General features: G+C 36.2%; 1 protein-coding gene across 2 annotated transcripts in view; it reads right to left on the reverse strand.

Annotated features, from left to right (window-relative positions):
* CTNNA3 (catenin alpha 3) overlaps positions 1-23,339 on the reverse strand; it is a 1,804,468-nt gene that overhangs the window by 293,930 nt on the left and 1,487,199 nt on the right. For both annotated transcript variants that reach the window (XM_059397521.1, XM_059397522.1), the window contains one exon: positions 8,444-8,595. In XM_059397521.1, the coding sequence (XP_059253504.1) occupies positions 8,444-8,595 (152 nt within the window). The remainder of the gene's footprint in view (positions 1-8,443; positions 8,596-23,339) is intronic.

Raw genomic sequence — 23,339 nt, forward strand, 5'->3', positions numbered from 1 at the left:
CAGTCACATGACTCAAGGATTTTGAAGAAAAGACAATTCTAACATTCAAGTATGTTGGATGATTGGATTTACACAGGAAAACTCATAAAAGGGCAACTGGATCCTTGGAAAACCCAGTCTAGATTTAAATAGAAAGCCAAAACAGATTATCTAAGACAAAGGTCAGTAAAATATCTCTGGAATGAGCCAAGCAGTAACTGTTTTGGGCCTTGTGAGCCATATGGTTTCTATAGCCATGACTCAACCTTCCCCTTATTGTGTGAAGAGGTATCTGTCGGTGTGGCTATATGAAATTTGAATTTCATATAACTTTCACATATCAAATAATATTATTTTTTTTAAAGATTTTATTTATTTATTTGACAGAGAGAGAGAGAGACAAGGAGAGAGGGAACACAAGCAGGGGAAGTGGGAGAAGGAGAAGCAGGCTCCCTGCTGAGCAGGAGCCCTATGTGGGGCCTGATCCCAGGACCCTGGGATTATGACCTGAGCTGAAAGCAGGCGCTTAATGACAGAGTCACACAGGTGCTCCCCCCAAAATATTATTCTCTCAAATTTTTCCAACTACTTAAAAATGTTAAAATCTGGGACGCCTGGGTGGCTCAGTTGGTTAAGCAGCTGCCTTCAGCTCAGGTCATGATCCCAGCGTCCTGGGATCGAGTCCCACATTGGGCTCCTTGCTCCGCAGGGAGCCTGCTTCTCCCTCTGACTCTGCCTTCCACTCTGTCTGCCTATGCTCGTTCGCTCTCTCTCTCTCTCTCTGACAAATAAATAAATAAAATCTTAAAAAAAAAAAAATGTTAAAATCTTTCTTAGTCCACAGGCCACATGAAATAAGATGGTCAACCAAATGTGGCCCAAAGGCCATAAATTTGCCACCCCCTGATCTAATACACAGTAATTTATAAACATGAGAAATAAAAACTAACCAAAGAGGACCCATACCTTAGTAATATCTGGTAGGTAGCCAGTAATAAGGTAGAAAGGAATTTATTTTATTATAATATTCTAAATGTCTGCATTTTCAGTAGTTTAGGCAGGTCTTTTCAGTTAGTTCTAATTAATACATTTGATAGGACTTTGTCTAAATAAAATTACCTGATTTCTGAGGTGTTGACTACTGGGTAAAATATCTTTTATTTTTTAAATCAACTTTATCCATGTAGTTTGCCTGCCATTTTAAGTGTATAGTTTGGTAAGTTTTGACAAATGAGTATACCCAAGTAACTACCTTGGATTATAGGTTTTCATAAAAGAATCTAGTGGGAATTTATTTAGGACAGCTTTAAATCTATAAATCGATCTGAGGATTCTTGACACCATAATAATATTGAGTCTCCCAGTCAAGAATATGCTAAATCACTTCAAATTTGTGTTTCTCTTAATAATATTTCATAATTTCCAGAGTATAAATCTTGTATAGGTTTGCTTAATTTATCAATAAATTTCTTTTGTTATATTTGATGCTGTGATATACTGTACTTTTAAAAATATATATTTTCTAGTTGTTGGTTGTGATATAACAGAAATATATATATTGAGTTTCATTGTATTTCTCTATTACATATTTATCAGTTCATTAATTTTGCCTTTATCCTTTTTTCACCTGTTCCTTTTTCCTAAATTCACTTACCAGTTCTACTAGGGTGGGTTTTTGGGGTTGTTGTTGTTATTTATTTATTTATTTATATTTAGGATTTTTCAGTGTGGCCAATTATATAATTTGCAAATATAGAGTTTTACTTTTTCCTTATAATCTGTATACTTTTAATTTTGTTTCTTGATTTACTGTACTGGCTAGAAATTATACAACATTCATTTCACTGGAGTATGGAAATTCTCACTTTGTTCCCAATCTGAGGGAAAAACGTTTTGTCCTTCATTTCTAAGCGCAATGATACCTGAGGGCACCGTTAAGCATCTGCTTCAGCTCAGGTCATGATCCCAGGATCCTGGGATTGAGTCCTGCATTGCATTCCCTGCTCAGCAAGGAGCCTGCTTCTCCCTCTCCCTCTGCCTGCTGCTCCTCTTGCATGTGTGCTGTGTTCTCTCTCACTCTCTCTCTGGCAAATAAATAAACAAAATCTTAAAAAAAAATGCAGTAATGACTGAGAGCAGTAATTAAATAGTATGCTTCCATTTCCCTCTACAGTAAAGAAACTGCTATCATGTAAAGTAACAGGCCAAATGATAACACATAAAACTGATACTTGACCATGTACTGATTTTACACATTATTCTTCTCACTGTTTCATTTCTGAACTTAATTCAGTAGAATTCTAGTTGTACAAGATAACACTTTACACTAGTTAGTACTGACACCCTCAGAGTCTTTTCCTCCTATATTTTGATTATGAAACTTCAGAGAAACAAACAAACAGCAGCTTATTCAGAAGACATATAAAGCAAAATAATTTTCTGAGGTCAGCAGAAAAGAAGTTATGGAGAACAATAAAAGATGTTCAAAGAAATCATGTTACTGGAAGTAATCTAAATTAAGAAAATTATAAATAATTCCAGTGAAAGCTATCTATAAATTCCTGCAGGTATATTATAATCAGAAAAAAAAATAAAATGAAATTTTAAATAAAAGGTTTTTCAGAGCACCTGGGTGGCTCAGTCAGTTAATCCTTAGCCTCTTGATTTTGGTTCAGGTCACAATCTCAGGGTCATGAGATCAAGCCCCTCACTGGGCTCCACACTGAGCTGGAGTTTCCTCAAGATTCCTTCTCTCCCTCTGCCTCTACCCACTTCTCCCACTCTCGCTCTTACACTCTCTCTAAATAATTAATTAAATATTAATTTTTTTAAAAAGAAAAAATGTTTCTCTGGCTATATATGCTGAAATTGTATATTGAACTCTGTTTCAATTCTAGAAGTATGTAAAAGATTCATGTAGAAATGTTTCGTGTAAACTGGGCCATGTAAATGTTTACTTTATTTTCCTTTGTTTCTTCAAAAACTAACTTCCATCAAGTAACATATCCAAAACATGTTCTTCTTCCCTAAAACATAAAATTAGACAACTAACAGAGAAAATCTGCTAGTGGTAGTCCTGAAAATATTCACATTTGGTTTGGAAAATGTGTTTTTGTTAAGTTACATATTAAAATTCACACACAAAAAATATATGAAGCCCACATTCTGAATACCTGTTAAAAGGCTGACTTTTTGCTGAATCTTTTCTTCTTTTTGAGGATATTTCACTACTGGCCACCCATGTTTCTCACAATTCAATTATGTTGCCCTTTTTAATATCTATTTCTGGTTAAGCACATTTCCCAAAAAGATGAACTATCATGTCCTTGCACATTTTAAGAAGTTAATAAAAATAACATATAGAATTATATGCCAGCTTAAAGTAATATAGTCTCAAAGGCACAATTTGTATTAAATAATCTATAATCCAGATATTCAATAAACATGTTTCCTTTTATATAAAACAAAATCTTGAGAAAAATATAATTTCTTGTTTAGAATTTCATCTCTTAAGGTACTTTTTGGGCTTTGGTTTCATGTTGACCAGCAGACACATTTCTATAACTTCTATAAGTAATATTAACAAAATATAAAGAAAATAATAAGCAGCTTCAGTAGTACTAGCACTATTCATAATGGCAATAGAAATAGTAGCTATTATCTTATAAAAGACTACTTTTACTTAGTACTTCATTTCTATTAGCTCATTTTGTCAGCATAATAACTTTTTGAAGTAGGTTTAATACAAAGGAGGAAACAGGGTTAGTGAGATATGTGACTTGGTTTAACATAAACTATTATGTAGACTCAATAATTGCAAAATTTATAAATAGATACTAAACACCAAAAAATAATATTCAATACTCCCCTCTCTCTAAGGTTAAGAATGAGATTCTATAACTTCTTTGTCCACAAACTGAATCCAGTGGAAAGAATAATATTAAATGTCAAAGCATTTTTTCTTAGAAATTTTAAAAATCTGTACAATTGCTAACATAATTATTCACCAAAATAAATATTAAAGGTAGATAAAATCATATTTCTATAAAACTATTTACAAAATTTCAGGCACTGATCTTAAATTAGTATTTTATTGTTTCAATGAAACAAAACATTCATGAAAATTCAGACATAAGACAGGATTCTGAAACAGTCACACTCTGAAGAGCATAACTAGCCCTCCTTGAATGTGCATAATTATAAGCATATTGCCTTGATCTTGACACTCTTTAGATTCTTTAAAGAAAGCATCAAGTGTTTTGCAGTTCCAAGATTGCGATATTGGTCAGCATTAGATTTGACATTACAAACAGCAGATTATACCAGATCAATTGTATTATCTTCTATGATAAAAGAATAGTCCTCAAAGAAAAAAAAATGATAGAATTTCATTTACTGAACCTGAGTTAGATTTCTATTTTCAACATATAATCTGATTAGCAGCTAAGTACAAAGGTTTATGAATCATCCTCCAAAGAATCCTTATAGAAGTTCTATGGAGGTTTCCCTAGAAGCTGTTTTAGAAACTGGACATGCAGGCACATGGGTCCCTGGAATTTCCTTCATGGTTTCAAGTACAGCAGCTCTTTTTTGTATGTTTTATTTATTTATCTATCTATTTATTTATTTATGCTGGCCATAAAGTGTGTTTAAAGAAGAATAGCTCGGGACGCCTGGGTGGCTCAGTTGGTTAAGCAGCTGCCTTCAGCTCAGGTCATGATCCCAGCGTCCTGGGATCGAGTCCCACATTGGGCTCCTTGCTCAGCAGGGAGCCTGCTTCTCCCTCTGCCTCTGCTTGCCATTCTGTCTGTCTGTGCTTGCTCTCCCCCCCCCTCTCTCTCTGATAAATAAATAAAATCTTAAAAATAAAAAAAAATAAAGAAGAATAGCTCTACCTCAAAATTCAGAAAACATTCTTACAAGCCACACACCTACCAGTATATTTTCAGTTGGATGGAACATCAGCTTCTAAGGTCTCTTAAGACTAAAGTCCTTAACTGGAGCTATCTAGCAGAGATTACAAAGCAGATAAAGAACAAGTATAATTCAATATTTTGTTTAGTAATCTAGAGGAAGGAACTGAGATTATAATTTCATGTTTCTAATTAATGCTAATTTAGATACAGTCACAACCAAGTGGCTAACAGACACATGAAAAAATGTTCAACATCACTAGCCATCAGGGAAATACAAATCAAAACCACAATGATATATCACCTTACTCCAGTTAGAATGGCCAAAATTAACAAGACAGGAAACAACAAGTGTTGGCGAGGTTGTGGAGATAGGGGAACCCTCTTACACTGTTGGTGGAAATGTAAACTAGTGACTGTCACTCTGGACAGAGTGACTTCCAATCACTCTGGAAAACAGCATGGATGTTCCAAAAGATGTTAAAAATAGAGCTACTCTATGACTCAGCAATTGTGCTACTACGTATTTATGAAGATACAGATGTAGTAAAAAGAAGGGGCACATGCACCCCAATGTTCATAGCAGCAATGTCTACAATAGCCAAATTGCAGAAGGAACCAAGATGCCCTTCAACAGATGAATGAATAAAGAAGATGTGTTTCATATATATAATGGAATATTATTAAGTCATCAGAAAGGATGAGTACCCACCATCTTCATTGACATAGACAGACCTGGAGAGGATTATGTTAAGAGAAATAAGCCAAGCAGAGAAAGAAAATTATATGGTTTCAGTCATATGTAGAACATAAGGAATAGAGCAGAGGACCACAGGGGAGGGGAGGGAAAACTGAATGAAGAAATCAGAGAGGGATACAAACCACAAGGGATTCTGGACTCTGGGAAACAAACTGAAGGTTACAGAAGGGAGGGGAGTAGTGCAATGGAGTAACGGGGTGATGGGTATTAAGAAGGGCACATGTTGGGATGAACACTGGGTATTATAGGTAACTAATGAATCATGAACACTACTTCAAAAACATGATATATTACATGCTGGCTAATTGAACATATTAAAATAAATGAATAAATAAAAGCAACCTGATAAATTGTATGAAAAAATCACTTAGAAATATAATAAAGTTTAATATGATAAGGCTTTATGGCCAAGAGCAAATCTATCAAATCAAAATGGAGAATATATGGCAACAGCAGGGTGAAAATAAAAATAAAAGGAATTCATTGTCTATCCAACAATCTTGCTGTTTAAGAGGGAAAAAATAAGTTCACAGCAGTTGGCTGTGTTATTGGCAATAACATAAGAACAAGTTTTCCACTTTATTTGACTTTGGACAGGTCCTAATTAGAGTATGCTTTTTGATAGTCTCATTTGAGAATTTTGTTGAAAAGTTAAATAAGGACTAGTAAAGAACACAAAATACTAAATTATTCCTATGAGGAAAAGTTAAAAGAAATTAAAGTATGTACCTTGAAGAAGAGATGACTATAGGGAAGTATTACTGCACTCTAAAGCTATTAAATAATTATAATAAATTGTTCTCTTGCCCTACAGAGGATTGTTGGATATGAGAGATATATAGAAATAATGGCAAGATAATTTGATTTGCTATAAGTAAGCTATTTTGATAGTAAGGAAACTTTTAAATACTAAATGTATGTACAAATGGAACAAACTACAAGACTTTTTTCATCAATAGATAGCTTTTTCAGGGAAAAAAGAAAAAAAAAAGCATTTTCTACCCTGGTTCACCTAGGCTATTTCACTGGTTTAATCTTATCACATATCTACCCAGGGATACTGGAAATGCAGGTGTTTTACTCTGGAAAGTCTATTTCCTGAAATTCATGTGTCTTCACTCGATGTTTCTCTCCTGGTTCTACCTATCTTCTCAGTTTTGCTAGTCCACTAGTCCACATGGGTAAGGTTTAAAATCCTTTTTAGAGTAAGAAAATATTTGAAAAAATATTTTGCAGCTCAGATATAATACTCGTCCAGTGCCACAGCACTCAATCCCATATGAACAAATACTTCCTGGATGTTTGCAAATACATACATGAAGTTTCTCTTTCATGTATTATTGGCTTCCTTTCAGGTTTTGCCATGCTCTGAAATGCTAGATCCTATATTTTGACACCTTTAACTTTTCTTTTAGAATTTCTTTCATAAGCATCCATTGGCCCTGCCAGTGTCTTTAACTTTCATTGGCACTTTTCCTTATAAGATCCCCAAATGACTCAATTTTTATGTACTGCTCTGTGTACCTTAACTATGACATTTAAGCCCATCAGATATGATTGGTGCTCTGACCATATATCCTCAGAACTTACAGTTCCATCTTTATAGTTTCACTAACAGTTAAATGTAGAGACTTTCAAATTAAATTCTATTCATACTTAACAAATTACACTCACCATTCCTACTGAATCTTCTTACTGCAAGCACCTGCCACTCTCCCTAAGGGTTGCTTTTTTTGGTTACAAGAGTTTGACTGACCCACACAGGAGGCTTTAGTAACACCTCTGAGGCAGAGTAGTCTTTAATCAAGGATGAATAGGTAGATAAATTGGGTTTTGTTCACCTCAGGTAAGGTAATTATGAGGTGTATTCTATAGTATCACCTAGACTTCCCAGCAGGATTAAGTCCTAGCTTCCAGTAGTAATGCATGATAACATCTTACTGGTTTACTTCCCCTCCCTGCCTCACTTTTACTGTCTTAATTTTTCCTAAATAAACTACTAGTCCCCCTAAATAGACTAATGGTAACACAAATCCTTACCTCAAGATCTGCCTTCAGGTGAAGCTATTCTAAGATAAAATATCACCATATCTTTTCATGGGCATTTTTCAGAAAACTTCCACTGTTTTTCAAATAAAATTTGAATAACCCCCCCACATTAATATTTGAGTTAAAAGAAATAACCCTGGGGTCTGTGTTTGCAGTATGCCCACAATAAATGTCTCACTTTCACCCTTAAGAAGGCTGCATATATTCCCCCAAACAGACAATTCACAGACTGGGGCAGTTCAAGTGTTTGTTGTTCCTGTCAGCTCTAAGTGCAATTTCTTAAAGAACAGTCAGTCTGTGAGTCTCTAATCCAGTATGAGAGGGTTTGACCATAGAAACACCCTACTTTAGACATACTTTCTTACTGATTTCAATACAGTGATGAGAAAGATGTTTTCCTTTCCATTTAAGAAAAGAAATCAAATTATTTTATATATTTTCCTTTGGCTCCTGATCATGCTATGTGACACCTCAGTGAATTCTGTACACAAGGAATCCTATCATTTCTGCACACACAGCAGTTAAATGTGCTCATTTGCATAAGCTATAACCAAATACATAAGTGAAAGTGTTGTTTGTGACAGTAGATTTCACTTCAGGGATACATATGAATTTCTAAAGTTCTAATAGATTTCAGAATTGACATTATGAAATAGAAATAAAATATTTCTTGCAATCATTCCAAGTATTCCAGATGGTGAGGAGCATTGTGATAATTCAATGGAAAGAAAAGCAAACTTACCCGAATCATCATGACCGAACATCTGATATCATGAATTGTATCATAGATCTTCTTTGAGATGTCCACAAATTGATCATCATCAAATACATCCAAAGAGTTTTTATTTAAGGCTTCTAAGGCAACATCCACTTGTGTTACAAACTCAGGTATTGCTGTTAAAATTAATAAGAAAGAAAAGATTGTCCCATTTGTATTTTCTGATTTCTGGAGTTTCATAAAAATATGAGATATATTTTAAATAAATATTTGGTTAATAGGATTTTAACAATTTTTTTCATGTAAAAAAACAAAAAATTTTGGCAGGCAATTTTGGATCTCTGAAAAGTGAAGGGAAACAAAGTCAATAAAATATATATTTTATAGAAATGTTTCATAAGATTATCTTTCTCCTTCATGTCACTTTCATTTCTGCTAAGGCTAGAACTATATAATCATTTCTCATCTTATTCAATATAAGCCCCCAAAAATTACCAAAAAGAACTGGTGTGTTAACAATTGAATTAATTGTGTTAACAATTAAACATAAAGATATTTTAAAAAAGAAAGCATTTGAGTTACTAAATATAAGAAATTTAATTAAAGGTAACAACTCTATCTCAGAGATATGACAGAAACATCATGAACTGTCTTTCATTAAGATGTTTTCCCTAACATCAAAGAGATTAGTGGAGAAAAGGGGTTCCAAGATGGAGGTGTAGGAAGACTCTGAATTCATTTCCTATCATGGACACACCAAATCTGTAGCTATATGTGGAGTAATTCCCACTGAAAAAGAACTGAAAGCTAGCTAAACAGCTCTTCCCACAGCAAGGGATAAAAGAAGTACATCAAGACAGGTAGGAAAGGCAGAGATGCATTCTCCCCCAAATCCTACCCACACAATAGGGAGGAAATTTCATGGGTCCAGAGCTTCTCCCTAAGGAATGAGGAGTTTGGGCTTCATGTCAGGCATCCTAACCTTTAGGATCTGCACCAGAGAGATGAAGCCCCAAAACATCTTGCTCTAGAAACCAATGGTGCTCATATTTGGGGATCCCAGAGAATTGTAGAATATCAAATACTACTTTTGAGAGCTAGCACATAGATTCACTCATCCCAGGACACAGCACAAAGGCTGACGTTTGAGAGGTGCTGAAAGATGAGTGAATGAGATTTATTTGCTAATCTTATAACATTTGCTGGAAGCAAAGGAACAGGGTGGGATGTTCTTTGGAGGTGGAGGTGCTGATAATACCATATTTATATTCTCCTTCTAACTTGCTAGCCCAGGTGGGTGTGGGTAAACACAGCCTCACTAAAGTCAAGTGTGTGCCCACCCAGGCACTCTTCTCAGACATTGCTAAACTTGCAGACGTAAACTGTCCCCAGAATATTTTCCTGGCCTCACTAAAGCCATGGGCTTTGCATCCTTCTTTGGCCTCACCAAAGTTTATAGATACCTCCAGAAAGGAGCTTATACACTCATCTCAACACCAGTTATTACAGCCATCAATCAGGGGACACTCTAGATCCCCTAGACTGGAAGTCACTGGGTATACAACTGTGATCCCAAGGACTATATATATTTACATACATTAAATGCTGCTGCCTAAAGACTTGGCTTCTAAGCAGCTGAAACTAGATGCTGACTGAGATCACTCTCTTTGTTACATTGACAGGTATTGTCACATCCTCAATAGTTGTAATCTATCAAGAATAAATAAGCCAAAACAAAAGCACCACTACCAACAAAGCCAAGTTACTTACACAATCACAAAGATTCAAAAGACAGCCAAAGCCTGGGCAATGTTGAGCTCCTACACAAAGCTACTCCTTCAATACTGAGATAAGTCAGTGTTTCATATAATACTTAGAAACAAACACAAAGGGTGAAGGAAAGTGGGGAAATGGAGGAATATGTTCTAAACAAACAAACAAAACAAAACAAAACAAAAAACTCAGAAAAAGACCTTAATGGAACAGAGATAAGTTATCTATCTGATAAAGAGTTCAAAGTAATGATCATAAAGATGCTCACCAAATTCATAAAGATAAAGAAGAATTAATGAATATGGTAAAAACTTCCAAAAGACATAGAAAATGTAAGAATGTATCAAACAGTGATCAGAGAGCTGAAAAATGTAGTAATTGTACTGAAAGAATATAACAGAAGAATTCAGCAGTAGATTAGAAAAAGGACAAGAGTAGATCACTAGTCTGAAAGATGGGGCAGTAGAACTCACCTAAAGAATGCAGAAACAAACAAACAAACAAATAAATGAAAATACCCTAAGAGACCTATGAGACAACATCAAACAGAATAATATTTGCATTACAGAGGTCCCAGAAGGAAAAGAAAGAGAAAAGGAAAGAAAATGAGTTTGAAGAAATAATGTCTAAAAACTTACAGTCTTAGGGAAGGAAAGAGATATCCAGGTCCAGGAAACACAAAGATTTCTGAAGAAGATAAATCCAAAGGTATCAACACCAAGATACATAATAAGTAAAATGTCAGAAGTTAAAGATTAAGAAAGAATCTTAAAAACAGCAAGAGAAAAACAACTTGTTATATACAAGGGAATCCCCATATGACTATCAACTGTTTGTTTTGTTTTGTTTTGTTTTGTTTTCAGCAGAAACATTACAGTCCAGAAGGAAATGGAATTATATATTCAAAGTGCTGAAAGGAACAAAACTTCTCACCAAGAATATTCTACCCAGCAAGGCTATCATTCAGAATTGATGAATAGATAAGAGTTTTCCAGGTGGGCAAAAGCTAAAGGATTCACCAACATCAAACCAGCATTATAAGAAATGTTAAAGGGACTTCATGAAAAGAAGAAAAAGAAGAAAAAGAAAGAAAAGGAAAGAAAAGAAAAGAAAAGTCACTAATTAATAAAAAAATGTATGAAAGTAAAAACCTCACTGGAAAAAGTAAATATATAGTAAAGGTAGTAAATCAACCACTTATAAAGCTAGTGTGAAAGTTAAAAGACAAAAGTATTAAAATTAATCACACAGTAATTAAGGGGATTACAAAATTTTAAAAATGTAAAATACAACATCAAAAACATAATGTGTTGGTGGGAGAAATTAAAATACAGAAGTTTAAAATGCATTCAACTTTCTTTTTTTTTAAACATATTTCATTTATTTATTTAATAGAGAGATCACAAGTAGGCAGAGAGGCAGGCAGAGAAAGTGGGAGGAGGAAGTAGGCTCCCTTTGAGCAGAGAGCCTGATGCGGGACTCGATCCCAGGACCCTGAGATCATGACCTGAGCCAAAGGCAGAGGCTTAACCCACTGAGCCACCCAGGTGCCCTAAAATGCATTCAACTCTCAATCAATTTAAAATATGTGAACCTTATAGTAACCACAGAGCAGAAACCTATATTAGCTACATTAAAGAAAAAGATTGAGGAATGTAAGCCAAACAAAAAAGAAAGTCCTCAAACCACAAGGGAAGAGAACAAGAGAAGAAAGGAATGGAGAGGAACTACAAAAACAGCCATAAAACAATTAACCACATGGCAATAAGTACATAGTTAATAACTACTTTAAATGGTAATAAAGTAAATTCCCCAGTCAAACAGTGGCTAAATAGATAAAAAAAGCAATACACCTGTATGTGACCTACGAGATGCTAAATACAAACTAAAGGAGGAACAGAGTAAAAGTGAAGAGATGGAAAAAGCATTCCATGCAGATAGAAACAAAAAGAAAGCTGATGTAGCTGTACTTTTATCAGACAAACAGACTTCAAAACAAGGAGTGTAGCAGAAGAAAAAAAAAAAGGTACATTAAGACGAAGTAGGCACCTGGGTAGCTCAGTGGGTTAAGCCTCTGACTTTGGCTCAGGTCATGATCTCAGGGTCCTGGGATCAAGCACCACTGCAGGCTCTCTGCTCAACAGGGAGCCTGCTTCCTCTTTCTCTGCTTGCCTCTCTGCCTACTTGTGACCTCTCTTTCTCTCTGTCAAATAAATAAATAAAAACGTAAAAAATAAAAAAAAAAAAAAGACAAGACAATCCAACAAGAGGATATAACATTTGTAAATATTTATGCACCAACATAGGAACATCTAAAAATATAAAGCAAATATAAACAAACTAAAAGAGAAACATTGACAGCAATTCATTAATGTTAGGGACTTTAATAGCCCCACTTACATCAATAGACAAATCATCCAGACCAAAAAATCTATTTAAAAAAAAAAAAAAAAAAAACCTTTAAAAAACACATTAGACCAGGTGACCTAATAGATGTATACAGAACATTCCATCCAGTGGTAGGACATATATATTCTTCTGGTGTGCACATTGAATGATGGATCACATGATAGGCAACAAAACAGGTTTCAATAAAATTAAGAAGAATTAGGGGAGAGGAACAAGATGATGGAGGAGCAGGAGATCAAAATATCATCAGATCCCAGGAGTTCAGCTAGTTATCAAACCATTCTGAACACCTATAAATTCAACAGGAGATAGAAGAGAAGAAGAGCAGCAATTCTAGGGAGAGAAAATTGACCACTTTCCAGAAAATAGAATTTGCAGAGAAGTGAATCTGAGGTGACAGGAAGATAGACCATGGGGGGAAGTGGTGGCTCCTGGCAAGTAAGAGAGTGGCAAAGCACCAAATAGGAACTTTTAGAAGTCTGCTCCACTGAGGGATGTCACTCCAGAGGCTAAGCAAGGAGTGGAGCCCTTGCAGGGATGATGTGGTCTCACAAAAAGATAAGGGGTGCCTGAGTGTGGCAGAGCTGCCAGGTATCAGGGAGGGGAAGCCAGCTACAGAGCCAAGAAGTGGGTCATCAGCTCGGGGTTACCTTAAACCATGATTCAAGGCACAATGAATGGGGCCCCTGCTTTTTTGAGCAGGGACCCCACAAGTGGCAGATCCAGAATGACTCCCCTTTTTCTCCTCCAGGAGGTATGGCACGGGAGCACAGGGCAGGAATCTTCTGGGTTTGGAGACTCCAAATGGACTATGCATGAGAGAAATGCTGGGTCATAGGCCAGGTGAGCACAGAGTGTGGCTGGAGACCAGAGAGATGGGACAGACTGACTGCCTTTCTCTGAAGGTGCACTGTGGAGTGCAGCACCGAGCTCTCAGCTCCTCCCAAGGAGATGGGAGGCAGCCATTTTCATTCTCCTCCAAAGCTATATAGAAAGCATTCACGGAACAAAAGCTCCCAAGAGCAAAACCAAGCAGATTACATAGCCTGGCCCCTGGCTAGGGTGATGCAATTCTGCCTGGCAAAAGCATCTGAGAATCATGGCAAGGGGCCTTTCCCCTGGAAGATTAACAACAACATCCAGCCAAGATCAAGTTCACCAATAAATGAGAACTGCAGAATTCCAGACCTAGGGGAAAGCAACACATAGGATTCATGGCTTTTGTCCCTTTAGTATTTCAAAGTTAAATTTTTTTAATTCTATTTTTTTCTTATTCTATTTTTTAAATTTTTCCTCTTTCCTATTTTAACATTTTTAACTATTTTACCTTATCAATACCTTTTAAAAAATCTTTTTAGGGGCACCCGGGTGGCTCAATTGGTTAAGCAGCTGCCTTTGGCTCAGGTCATGATTCCAGGGTCCTGGGATAGAGCCCCACATCGGACTCTCTGCTCAGCAGAGAGCCTGCTTCTCTCTCTCCCCATCTCTCTGCCACTCTGCTTACTTGTACTCTCTCTCTAGCTCTCTGTCAAATAAACAAATAAAATATTTTTTAAAAATTTAAAAAAATCTTTTTAAAATTTTCATCCTTATATTTTATCCCTTTGTTGTTTTCAACCTTTTTTTATACATATAGGTTTTTTTTCTTTAAAATTTTGGGATACAATTTATTCTAATAGATCAAAATATAACCTAATATAAAAATAAATCTAGCACATGGCTTTGTTCTAGTCTCCAGCCTGATCACATTCTTTACTCTTTTTTTCTCTTTTTTCAAACAACTTCTTATCTTATCAATTCCTTTTTTAGAATCCTTTTTAATTTTTATCTTCACAGTCATATCTCATCCCTTCATCATGTTTACCCTTACTTGTGTGTGTGTGTGTGTGTGTATATATATATATATATATATATATATCTTTTTCTTTCTTTCTTTAAAATTTTGCAAATAGTTTTTTATAACAGACCAAAATACCCAATATAACACCCAAAATTGAGTGTGTGGCTCTGTTCTATTCACCAGTCTAATATATATATTTTTTTTTCTTTTCTTCACCCCCCCCCCCCCCCATTTCCTTCTCTTCTTGTTTTTGGGCTTCTTCTGATTTGTTTAGTGTATATTTTTCTGGGGTCATTGATACCCTATTAGCATTTTTTTTTTTTCTCATTCATCTATTCTTCTGGATAAAATGACAGGGTAGAAAAACTTACCACAAAAAAGAACAAGAGGCAGTACTGATGGCTAGAGACCTAATCAATATGGACATTAGTAATATCTCAAACTTAGAGTTCAGAATGAAAACTCTCAAGGTGTTACCTGGGCTTGAAAAAGGCATGGAAGATATTAGAGAAATCCTGTCTGGAGAAATAAAAGTCATTTCTGGAGAAATAAAAGAACTAAAATCTAACCAAGCTGAAATCAAAAAAAGCTATTAATGAGGTACCATCAAAATTGGAGGCTCTTACTGCTAGGATAAATGAGGCAGAAGAGAGAATTAGTGATATAGAAGACCAACTGACAAGAATTAAGAAGCTGAGCAAAAGAGAGACAAACAACTACTAGACCATGAGGGGACAATTCGAGAAATAAGTGATACCATAAGATTAAACAATATTAGAATAACTGAGATCCCAGAAGAAGAGAAAAGAGAGATATGGGCAGGAGGCATACTGGAGCAAATTATACTAGAGAATTCACTAATTAGGCAAAGGGAACAAGCATCAAAATTCAGGAGGCACAGAGAACCCCATTCAAAGTTAACAAAAATAAGTCCACACCCCATATCTAAAAGTAAAACTTGCAAGTCTTAGTGACAAAGAGAAAATCCTGAAAGCACCTTGGGAAGAAATGGTAGAAATATTAGACAGGCAGCAGACTTATCCACAGAGACCTGGCAGGCCAGAAAGGACTGGCATGATATATTCAGAGCATTAACAAGAAAAATATGCAGCCAAGAATACTGTATCCAGCTAGACTGTCACTGAAAATAGGAGAGATTAAAAGCTCCCAAGACAAACAAAAACTAAAAGAATTTGCAAATACCAAACCATCCCTAGAGGAAATATTAAAAGGAGTCTTCTAAGCAAAGAGAGAGCCTAAAAGTAGTAGACCAGAAAGGAACAGAAACAATATACAATAACAGTCCCCTTACAGGTGATGCAATGGCACTAAATATTTTTCAATAGTAATCCTGAATGTAAATAGGATAAATGCCCCAATCAAAAGACACAGGATATCAGAATGGGTTAAAAAAAAAAGACCCATTGATATGCTGTCTATAAGAAATTCATTCTCCAGGGGCGCCTGGGTGGCTCAGTGGTTAAGCCGCTGCCTTCGGCTCAGGTCATGATCTCTGGGTCCTGGGATCGAGTCCCGCATCGGGCTCTCTGCTCAGCGGGGAGCCTGCTTCCTCCTCTCTCTCTCTCTGCCTGCCTCTCTGCCTACTTGTGATTTATCTCTGTCAAATAAATAAATAAAATCTTTAAAAGAAAGACAAAATAAAAAAAATATAAAATAAATTCATTCTCCAGATTTAAAGTGAGGGGGTGGAAAACAATTTACCATGCTAAAGGACAACAAAAGAAAACTGGGGTGGCAATCCTTATATCAGATAAATTAGATTTTAAGCCAAAGACTATAACAAGAGATGAGAAACTATATTATATCATATTTAAAGGGTCTGTCCAACAAGAACATCTAAAAATTTTAAATATCTATGCCTGTAATATGGGAGCAGTCAATGATATAAACCAATTAATAATAAAATCAAAGAAACACATCACAATAATACAATAATAGTAGAAGACTTTAACACTCCCCCTTATTGAAATGGAAAGATCATCTAAGCAAAAGATCAACAAAGAAATAAAGGCTTTAAATGACACACTAGACAAGATGGACATCATGGATATATTTAGAACATTCTATCCCAAAATAACAGAATAAACATTCGTTTCCAGTGCACATGGAACATTCTCCAGAATAGATCACATCCTGGGTCATAAATCAGGTCTTAACTGGTACCAAAAGATTCGGATCATTCTCTGCAAATTTTCAGACCACAATAATCTGAAAGTAGAACTCAATCATAAGAGGAAAGTTGGAAAGAGCTTGAATACAGGGAGGCTAAAGAGCATCCTACTAAACAATAAATGCATCAACCATAAGATTAAAGAAGAGTTTTAAAAAATCATGGAAACAAATTAAAATGAAAATACAACTGTTCAAAAGCATTAGGACACAGCAAAGGTGGTCCTGAGAGGAAACTCAAGAAACAAGAAAAGTCTCAAGTATATAACTTAACCCTACACCTGAAAGAGCTGGAGAAAGAAAAGCAAAGAAAGCCTAAACCCAGCAAAAAACGAGAAATAATAAAGATCAGAGCAGAAATAAATGAAATAGAAACCAAAACAACAGTAAAACAAATCAACAAAACTAGGAGCTGGTTCTTTGAAAGAATTAATAAGATTGATAAACCCCTGGCCAGAGTTATCAAAAAGAAAAGAGAAAGGACTCAAATTAATAAAATCATGAATGAAAGAGGAAAGATCACAACCAACATAAAATACAAACAATTTTATGAACATATTATGAGCAACCATAGGCAAACAAATTTGATAATCTGGAAGAAATGGATGCATTTCTAGAGATATATAAACTATCAAAACTAAACCAGGAAGAAATAGAAAACCAGAGCAGACCCATGACCAGTAAGGAGATTGAAGCAATCAACAAAAATCTCCCAAAAAACAAGAGCCCAGGGCCAGACAGCTTCCCAGGGGAATTCTATCAAACATTTAAAGAAGAATTAATACCTATTCTCCTGAAACTGTTCCAAAAAATAGAAATGGAAGGAAAACTTCCAAACTCATTTTATGAGGCCAGTATTACCTTGAGTCCAAAACCAGACAAAGACACCATCAAAAAGGAGAATTATGGACCAATAATACCCTTGATGAACAAGGATACAAAAATCTCACCAAATTAGCCAATAAGATTCAATACTACATTAAAAGGATTATTCACCATGACCAAGAGGGATTTATTCCTAGACTGCAAGGTTCATTCAACATCTGAAAATCAAGCAATGTGATGCAATACATTAATAAAAAAAAGAACAAGAACCATATAATACTCTCAATGGATGCTGAAAAAGCATTTGACAAAGTACAGCATCCTTTCTTGATCAAAACTCTTCACAGATCAGCATAGAAGGTACATACCTCAGTATCATCAAAGCCATTTATGAAATCCTACAGCAAATCATTATCAATGGGGACAAACTGAGAGCTTTTCCCCTAAGGTCAGGAACACGGCAGGGATGTCCACTATTATCACTGCTATTCAACATAGTACTAGAAGTCCTAGCCTCAGCAATCAGACAACAAAAAGAAATATAAATCATCCAAATCAGCAAAGAAAAAGTCAAACTCTAATTATTTGCAGATGATATGATACTTTCAGTGGAAAATCCAAAAGATTGCACTCCAAAACTGCTAGAACTCATACAGGAATTCAGTAGAGTGTCAGGATATAAAATCAATACTCAGAAATCAGTTCCATTTCTATACACCAAAAGCAAGACAGAAGAAAGAGAAATTGAGGAGTTGATCCCATTTACAATTGCACTCAAAATCATAGATACCTAGGAATAAACCTAACGAAAGAGGCAAAGAATCTGTACTCATTAAACTATAAAGTACTCATGAAAGAAATTGAGGAAGACACAAAGAAATGGAAAAACGTTCAATGCTCATGGAATGGAAGAACAAATATTGTGAAAATGTTTATGCTACCTAAAGCAATCTACACATTTAATGCAATCTCTATCAAAATACTTTTTTTTTTTTCAAAGAAATGGAACAAATAATCCTAAAATTTATCTGGAACCAGAGAAGACCCTGAATAGCAAGGGGAATGTTGAAAAAGAAAGCCATAGTTGGTGGCATCACAATTCTAGACTTCAAGCTCTGTTACAAAGCTGTAATCAAGATAGTGTGGTACTGGCATCAAAACAGGCATATAGATCAATGGAAGAGAAGAGAAAGCCCATAAATGGACGCTCAACTCTATGGTCAATTAATCTTTGACAAAGCAGGAGAGAAAGTAGAATGGAAAAAAGACCGTTTCTTAACAAATGGTGTTGGGAAAATTGGACAGCCACATGCAGAAGAATGAAACTGGACCATTTCTGTACACCAAACACAAAAATACACTCAAAATGGAACAAAGACCTCAATGTGAGAGAGGAATCCATCAAAATCCTTGAGGAGAACACAGGCAGCAACCTCTTCCACCTCAGCTGCAGCCACTTTTTCCTAGAAACATCACCAAAGCCAAGGGAAGCAAGGGCAAAAATGAACTATTGGGACTTCATCAAGATCAAAATCTTTTGCACAGCAAAGGAAACAGTTAATAAAACCAAAAGTCAACAGACAGAATGGGAGAAGATATTCTAAATCACCTTTCAGATAAAGAGCTAGTATCCAAAATCTATAAAGAACTTATCAAACTCAACACAAAAAGAATAAATAATCCAATCTAGAAATAGGAAGAAGCCATAAACAGACATTTCTGCAAAGAAAACATCCAAGTGGCCAACAGACACAGGACAAAGAGAAATACAAATCAAAACCACAATAAGATAATACCTCACACCAGTCAGAATGGCTAAAATAACAAGTCAGGAAACAACAGACGTTGGTGAGGATACAGAGAAAGGGAAACCCTCCTACACTGTTGGTGGGAATGCATGCTGATGCAGCCACTCTGGAAAACAGTATGGAGGTTCCTCATAAAGTTAAAGATAGAGCTACCTTATGACCCAGAATATCCCACTACTTGGTATTTACCATAAAGATACAAATGTAGTGATTGGAAGGGGCAATGTCCACAATAGCCAAACTATGGAAAGAACCTAGATGTCCATCAACCGATGAATGGATAAAGAAGATGGAAAGATTATATATATATATATATATATATATATATATATATATATATGAATACTATGCAGTTATCCAAAGAAATGAAATCTTTGGATAATCTTGCAATTTGTAATGACGTGGATAGAACTGAAGGGTATTAAGCTAAGCGAAATAAGTCAATCAGAGAAGGACAATTATTATATGATCTCTCTGATATGAGGAATTTGAGAGGTAGGGCAGGGGGTCATGGGGGGTAGGAAGGGAAAAAAAAACACAAGAGGGGATCAGGAGGGAGACAAACCATAAAGGACTCTAAAACTCAGGAAACAAACTGAGGGTTGCTGGGGGGTGCGGGGGTAGGTATAGGCTGCCTGGGTAATGGACTTTGGGGAGGTTATGTGCTGTGGTGAGTGCTATGAAATGTGTAAGCATGATGATTCATAGACCTGTACCCCTGGGGCAAATAATATATTATATGTTAATCAAAAAGAAAATGTAAGAAGAATAAAATCATGTCAATCATCTTTTCTGACATCATGATATGAAACTAGAAATCAATTATAAGAGGAAAACTGGAAAAATAATAAATATATAGATATTAACCAACATGTTAAAAAAAACTAATGAATTAATGAAGAAATCAAAGGGAAATTTAACACAATACATTGAGTTTATGAAATAGAAAAGAAATCCAAAATCTATGGGACACATCACATTAATAAAAATCATTATCATCTGCACTGATACACAAAAAGATTTTGAAAAAAATTCAGTATTTATTTATCATAAAACCTTCCACAAAATGGGTATAGACAGAACATATATCAACATAATAAAGGCCAGGTATGAAAACCTTATACTCAATGACGAAAACATCATACATCATACTCAATGACGAAAAGCTGAAGATCAATAAAAAGACATGGATGCCTACTCTCAGCACTTTTACTAGACATATTATTCAAAATCCTAGCACAATAATCAGTCAAGAAATAAAAGGCACCCAAAATAGTAAGGAAGAAGTAAACTGTCACCCTTTGTAGATGGCATGATGTCATACATAGAATATCCTAGTCTCCACCAAAAACTGTTTAAAACAAATAAATGAATTCTGTCACATTGTAAGACACAAAATCAAGGATACAAAGCCAATACACAAAAATCTGTTGCATTTCTACATATTAACAATGAACTATCAGAAAGAAAAATTCAGAAAACAATCCCATTTATAATTGCACTACAAAGAATAAAATACCTAGGAATAAATTTAACCAGGGTCATGAAAGACTTGTATGCTGAAAACTACAAGACACTGATGAAAGAAATTTAAGATGACACAAATAAATGGAAATATAATCCAAACTCATGGATTATAAAAATTAGTATTTTTAAATGCTTATATTTCCCAAAGCAATCCATAGATACATGAAATTCCTGTCAAAATTTTAGTGACATTTTTCATGAACTAGAACAAAGAATTCTAAAATTAGGAACCACAAAATACCCTTAATGGCCAAATGATCTTGAGAAAAAAAGAATAAAGCTGAGGGTTTCATAGTCCATGACTTCAAACTTCAAACTACATAGTTTGATTATTACTACACAGTTATAATCATCAATGTAATAACCTATTTAGCCAGAGCACTTCCATATGGTTAAATAATAATTTATTATTATTTTGTAATCCTGCCCCTGCCCCCCTGCCCCCCTTCCTCCAGGGTGGGTCAGGCCAGGTGGAGACATCTGATCAGTGGGGGGGGGGGGTGCATACTGTCTCCCTAGTTACCAAGGAGTATGGGCCCTGCCCTTTGGGCACCTTTTGGGCACCAATTCTGACCAAGGTGATAGGCTGGTTCAAATATCTACTAGGGTAAATTGTAATTCAATTGGTCACTTATGTGTGACCTAACATGACTGTGCAGCTTTCTCTGTGTGTTACAATTTCATTGGCCACCTGTGTGTGGCCAGGCCCAACCACATGGCCTTTGCCCTTAAAAGCTAGTCTGTGAAGTAGAGAGAGGTCTCCCTCTCTGTAAGAGGCGTGGCCCCAAACTTTCAGTCTGATTCTTGATGCTTGGCGTGGAATAAAGCTTTGCTTGACCTTCGCTTTGTATCAGTCTCGCTCCTTTAATCACGGACCCATTATTGGGGGACCTAACAATCAAAACAGTACAGTACTGGCCTAAAACAGACACACAGATCAATGGAACAGAACAGAGAGCCCAGAAATAAACTCACACATACATGGCCAATTAATTTACAACAAAGTCAAGAATACAAAATGGGAAGATGACAATTTTTTAATAAATGGTTCTGGGAAAACTGGACAGCTATATGCAAAAGAATGGAACTAGACCACTCTCTTACACCATATACAAAGTTTATTCAAAATGGATTCAAGATTTGAATGTAAGGCCTGAAACCATAAAACTCCCAAACAAAATATAAGCAGAACAGAAGTCATCAGAATTCCCTAAAATGGAGGTAGAGTAGGAGGACCCTAGGCTTATCTTGTCCCACAAACACAACTAGATAACTATCAAGTCATCATAAATAACCCAGAAATTTGCCTGAAGACTGATGGAAAAAAAAATTTCACAACTAAAGGGAGAGAAGAGACCACATTGAAGAAGGTAGAAGTAGAAGTATGGAGACATGGTTCAGGGGAAAAATGGATTATGGCTGCTGCAGAGGGTAGGGAGTCCTAGTCCCATGGAGAAGGGTAAAGAGAGAGGAACACAGGGAAACACACAAGGAGAATGTTTCCCTAAAGCCACTGGCTTGGAAAAGCAGAAGGGTTGAATTTCTTAGGTTCTTGTAGTCACGAGGGCTTCAAGTCTAAAGTTTTAATGGTCAGCAGGCTTGGCTGGGATAGAGACCTGAGAGCATTCCCCTAATCCTGGAGAAAAGGCAGGCAAACAATCCCAGATCAGACAGTAAGGAAACAGTGATTTGAAGAATGCTTGGAGCACACAGTGGGGAGATTATTCACTCAAGAGTGTCTGGGAGTGGGAGCATTCACAGAGATTCCTTTCTGGGAACAGGGGTGTTGGCCAGTGCCATTTCCCTCCCCTACCTGTCAGCATTAACACAGAGCTACCAACAGGAGGCAGAGCAGTGCCAGCACCGGCTGCCTGACTTGGGACTGCTCTTCTCAGTCAAGCTTACCTCAGTCTCAAGGCGGTGGGCCCTCTCTCAGAAGACCAGCGCAACTTCCTGCCCACACCATGTCCCCCAAACGGAATTCTGCAGGGTCTCAGTTCTGATGGAGTCGGTATCAGGTATTATTTCACAAACAGACCAGAGCACAACCAGTTAAAACTTACTGTATTTAGGCCAGAGAACAAACACTGCCCAGAGTAGGCAAATAGAGCCTCTGCAGATGATAGGCCTGAAGCATAATGTAAACAAAATACAATAGCTGAGTTCACCCAGGACACACCAAGACACTCCCCAATGCTCCAGACCATGGGCGCTACATGACCACTTCTTCAGAAGGCTATTACTAGTAGGAGACATAACTGGCTTTTCTTTTTTATTTTTTTTTTAAACATTTTATTTATTTTTTTGATAGAGAGAGATCACAAGTAGACGGAGAGGCAGGCGGAAAGAGAGAGAGGAGGCAGGCTCCCTGCATAGCAGAGAGCCCGATGCGGGACTCGATCCCAGGAGCCTGAGATCATGACCTGAGCCGAAGACAGCGGCTTAACCCACTGAGCCACCCAGGCGCCCCATAACTGGCTTTTCTAACACAGAGAGGAAGGCAGGTTCTTAGACAAAATGCCAAGATGGAGGACTTTATCCCAAATGA

The sequence above is a fragment of the Mustela nigripes genome, chromosome 4, assembly GCF_022355385.1.
Source record: "Mustela nigripes isolate SB6536 chromosome 4, MUSNIG.SB6536, whole genome shotgun sequence".
In the NCBI taxonomy this organism is placed as follows: domain Eukaryota; kingdom Metazoa; phylum Chordata; class Mammalia; order Carnivora; family Mustelidae; genus Mustela; species Mustela nigripes.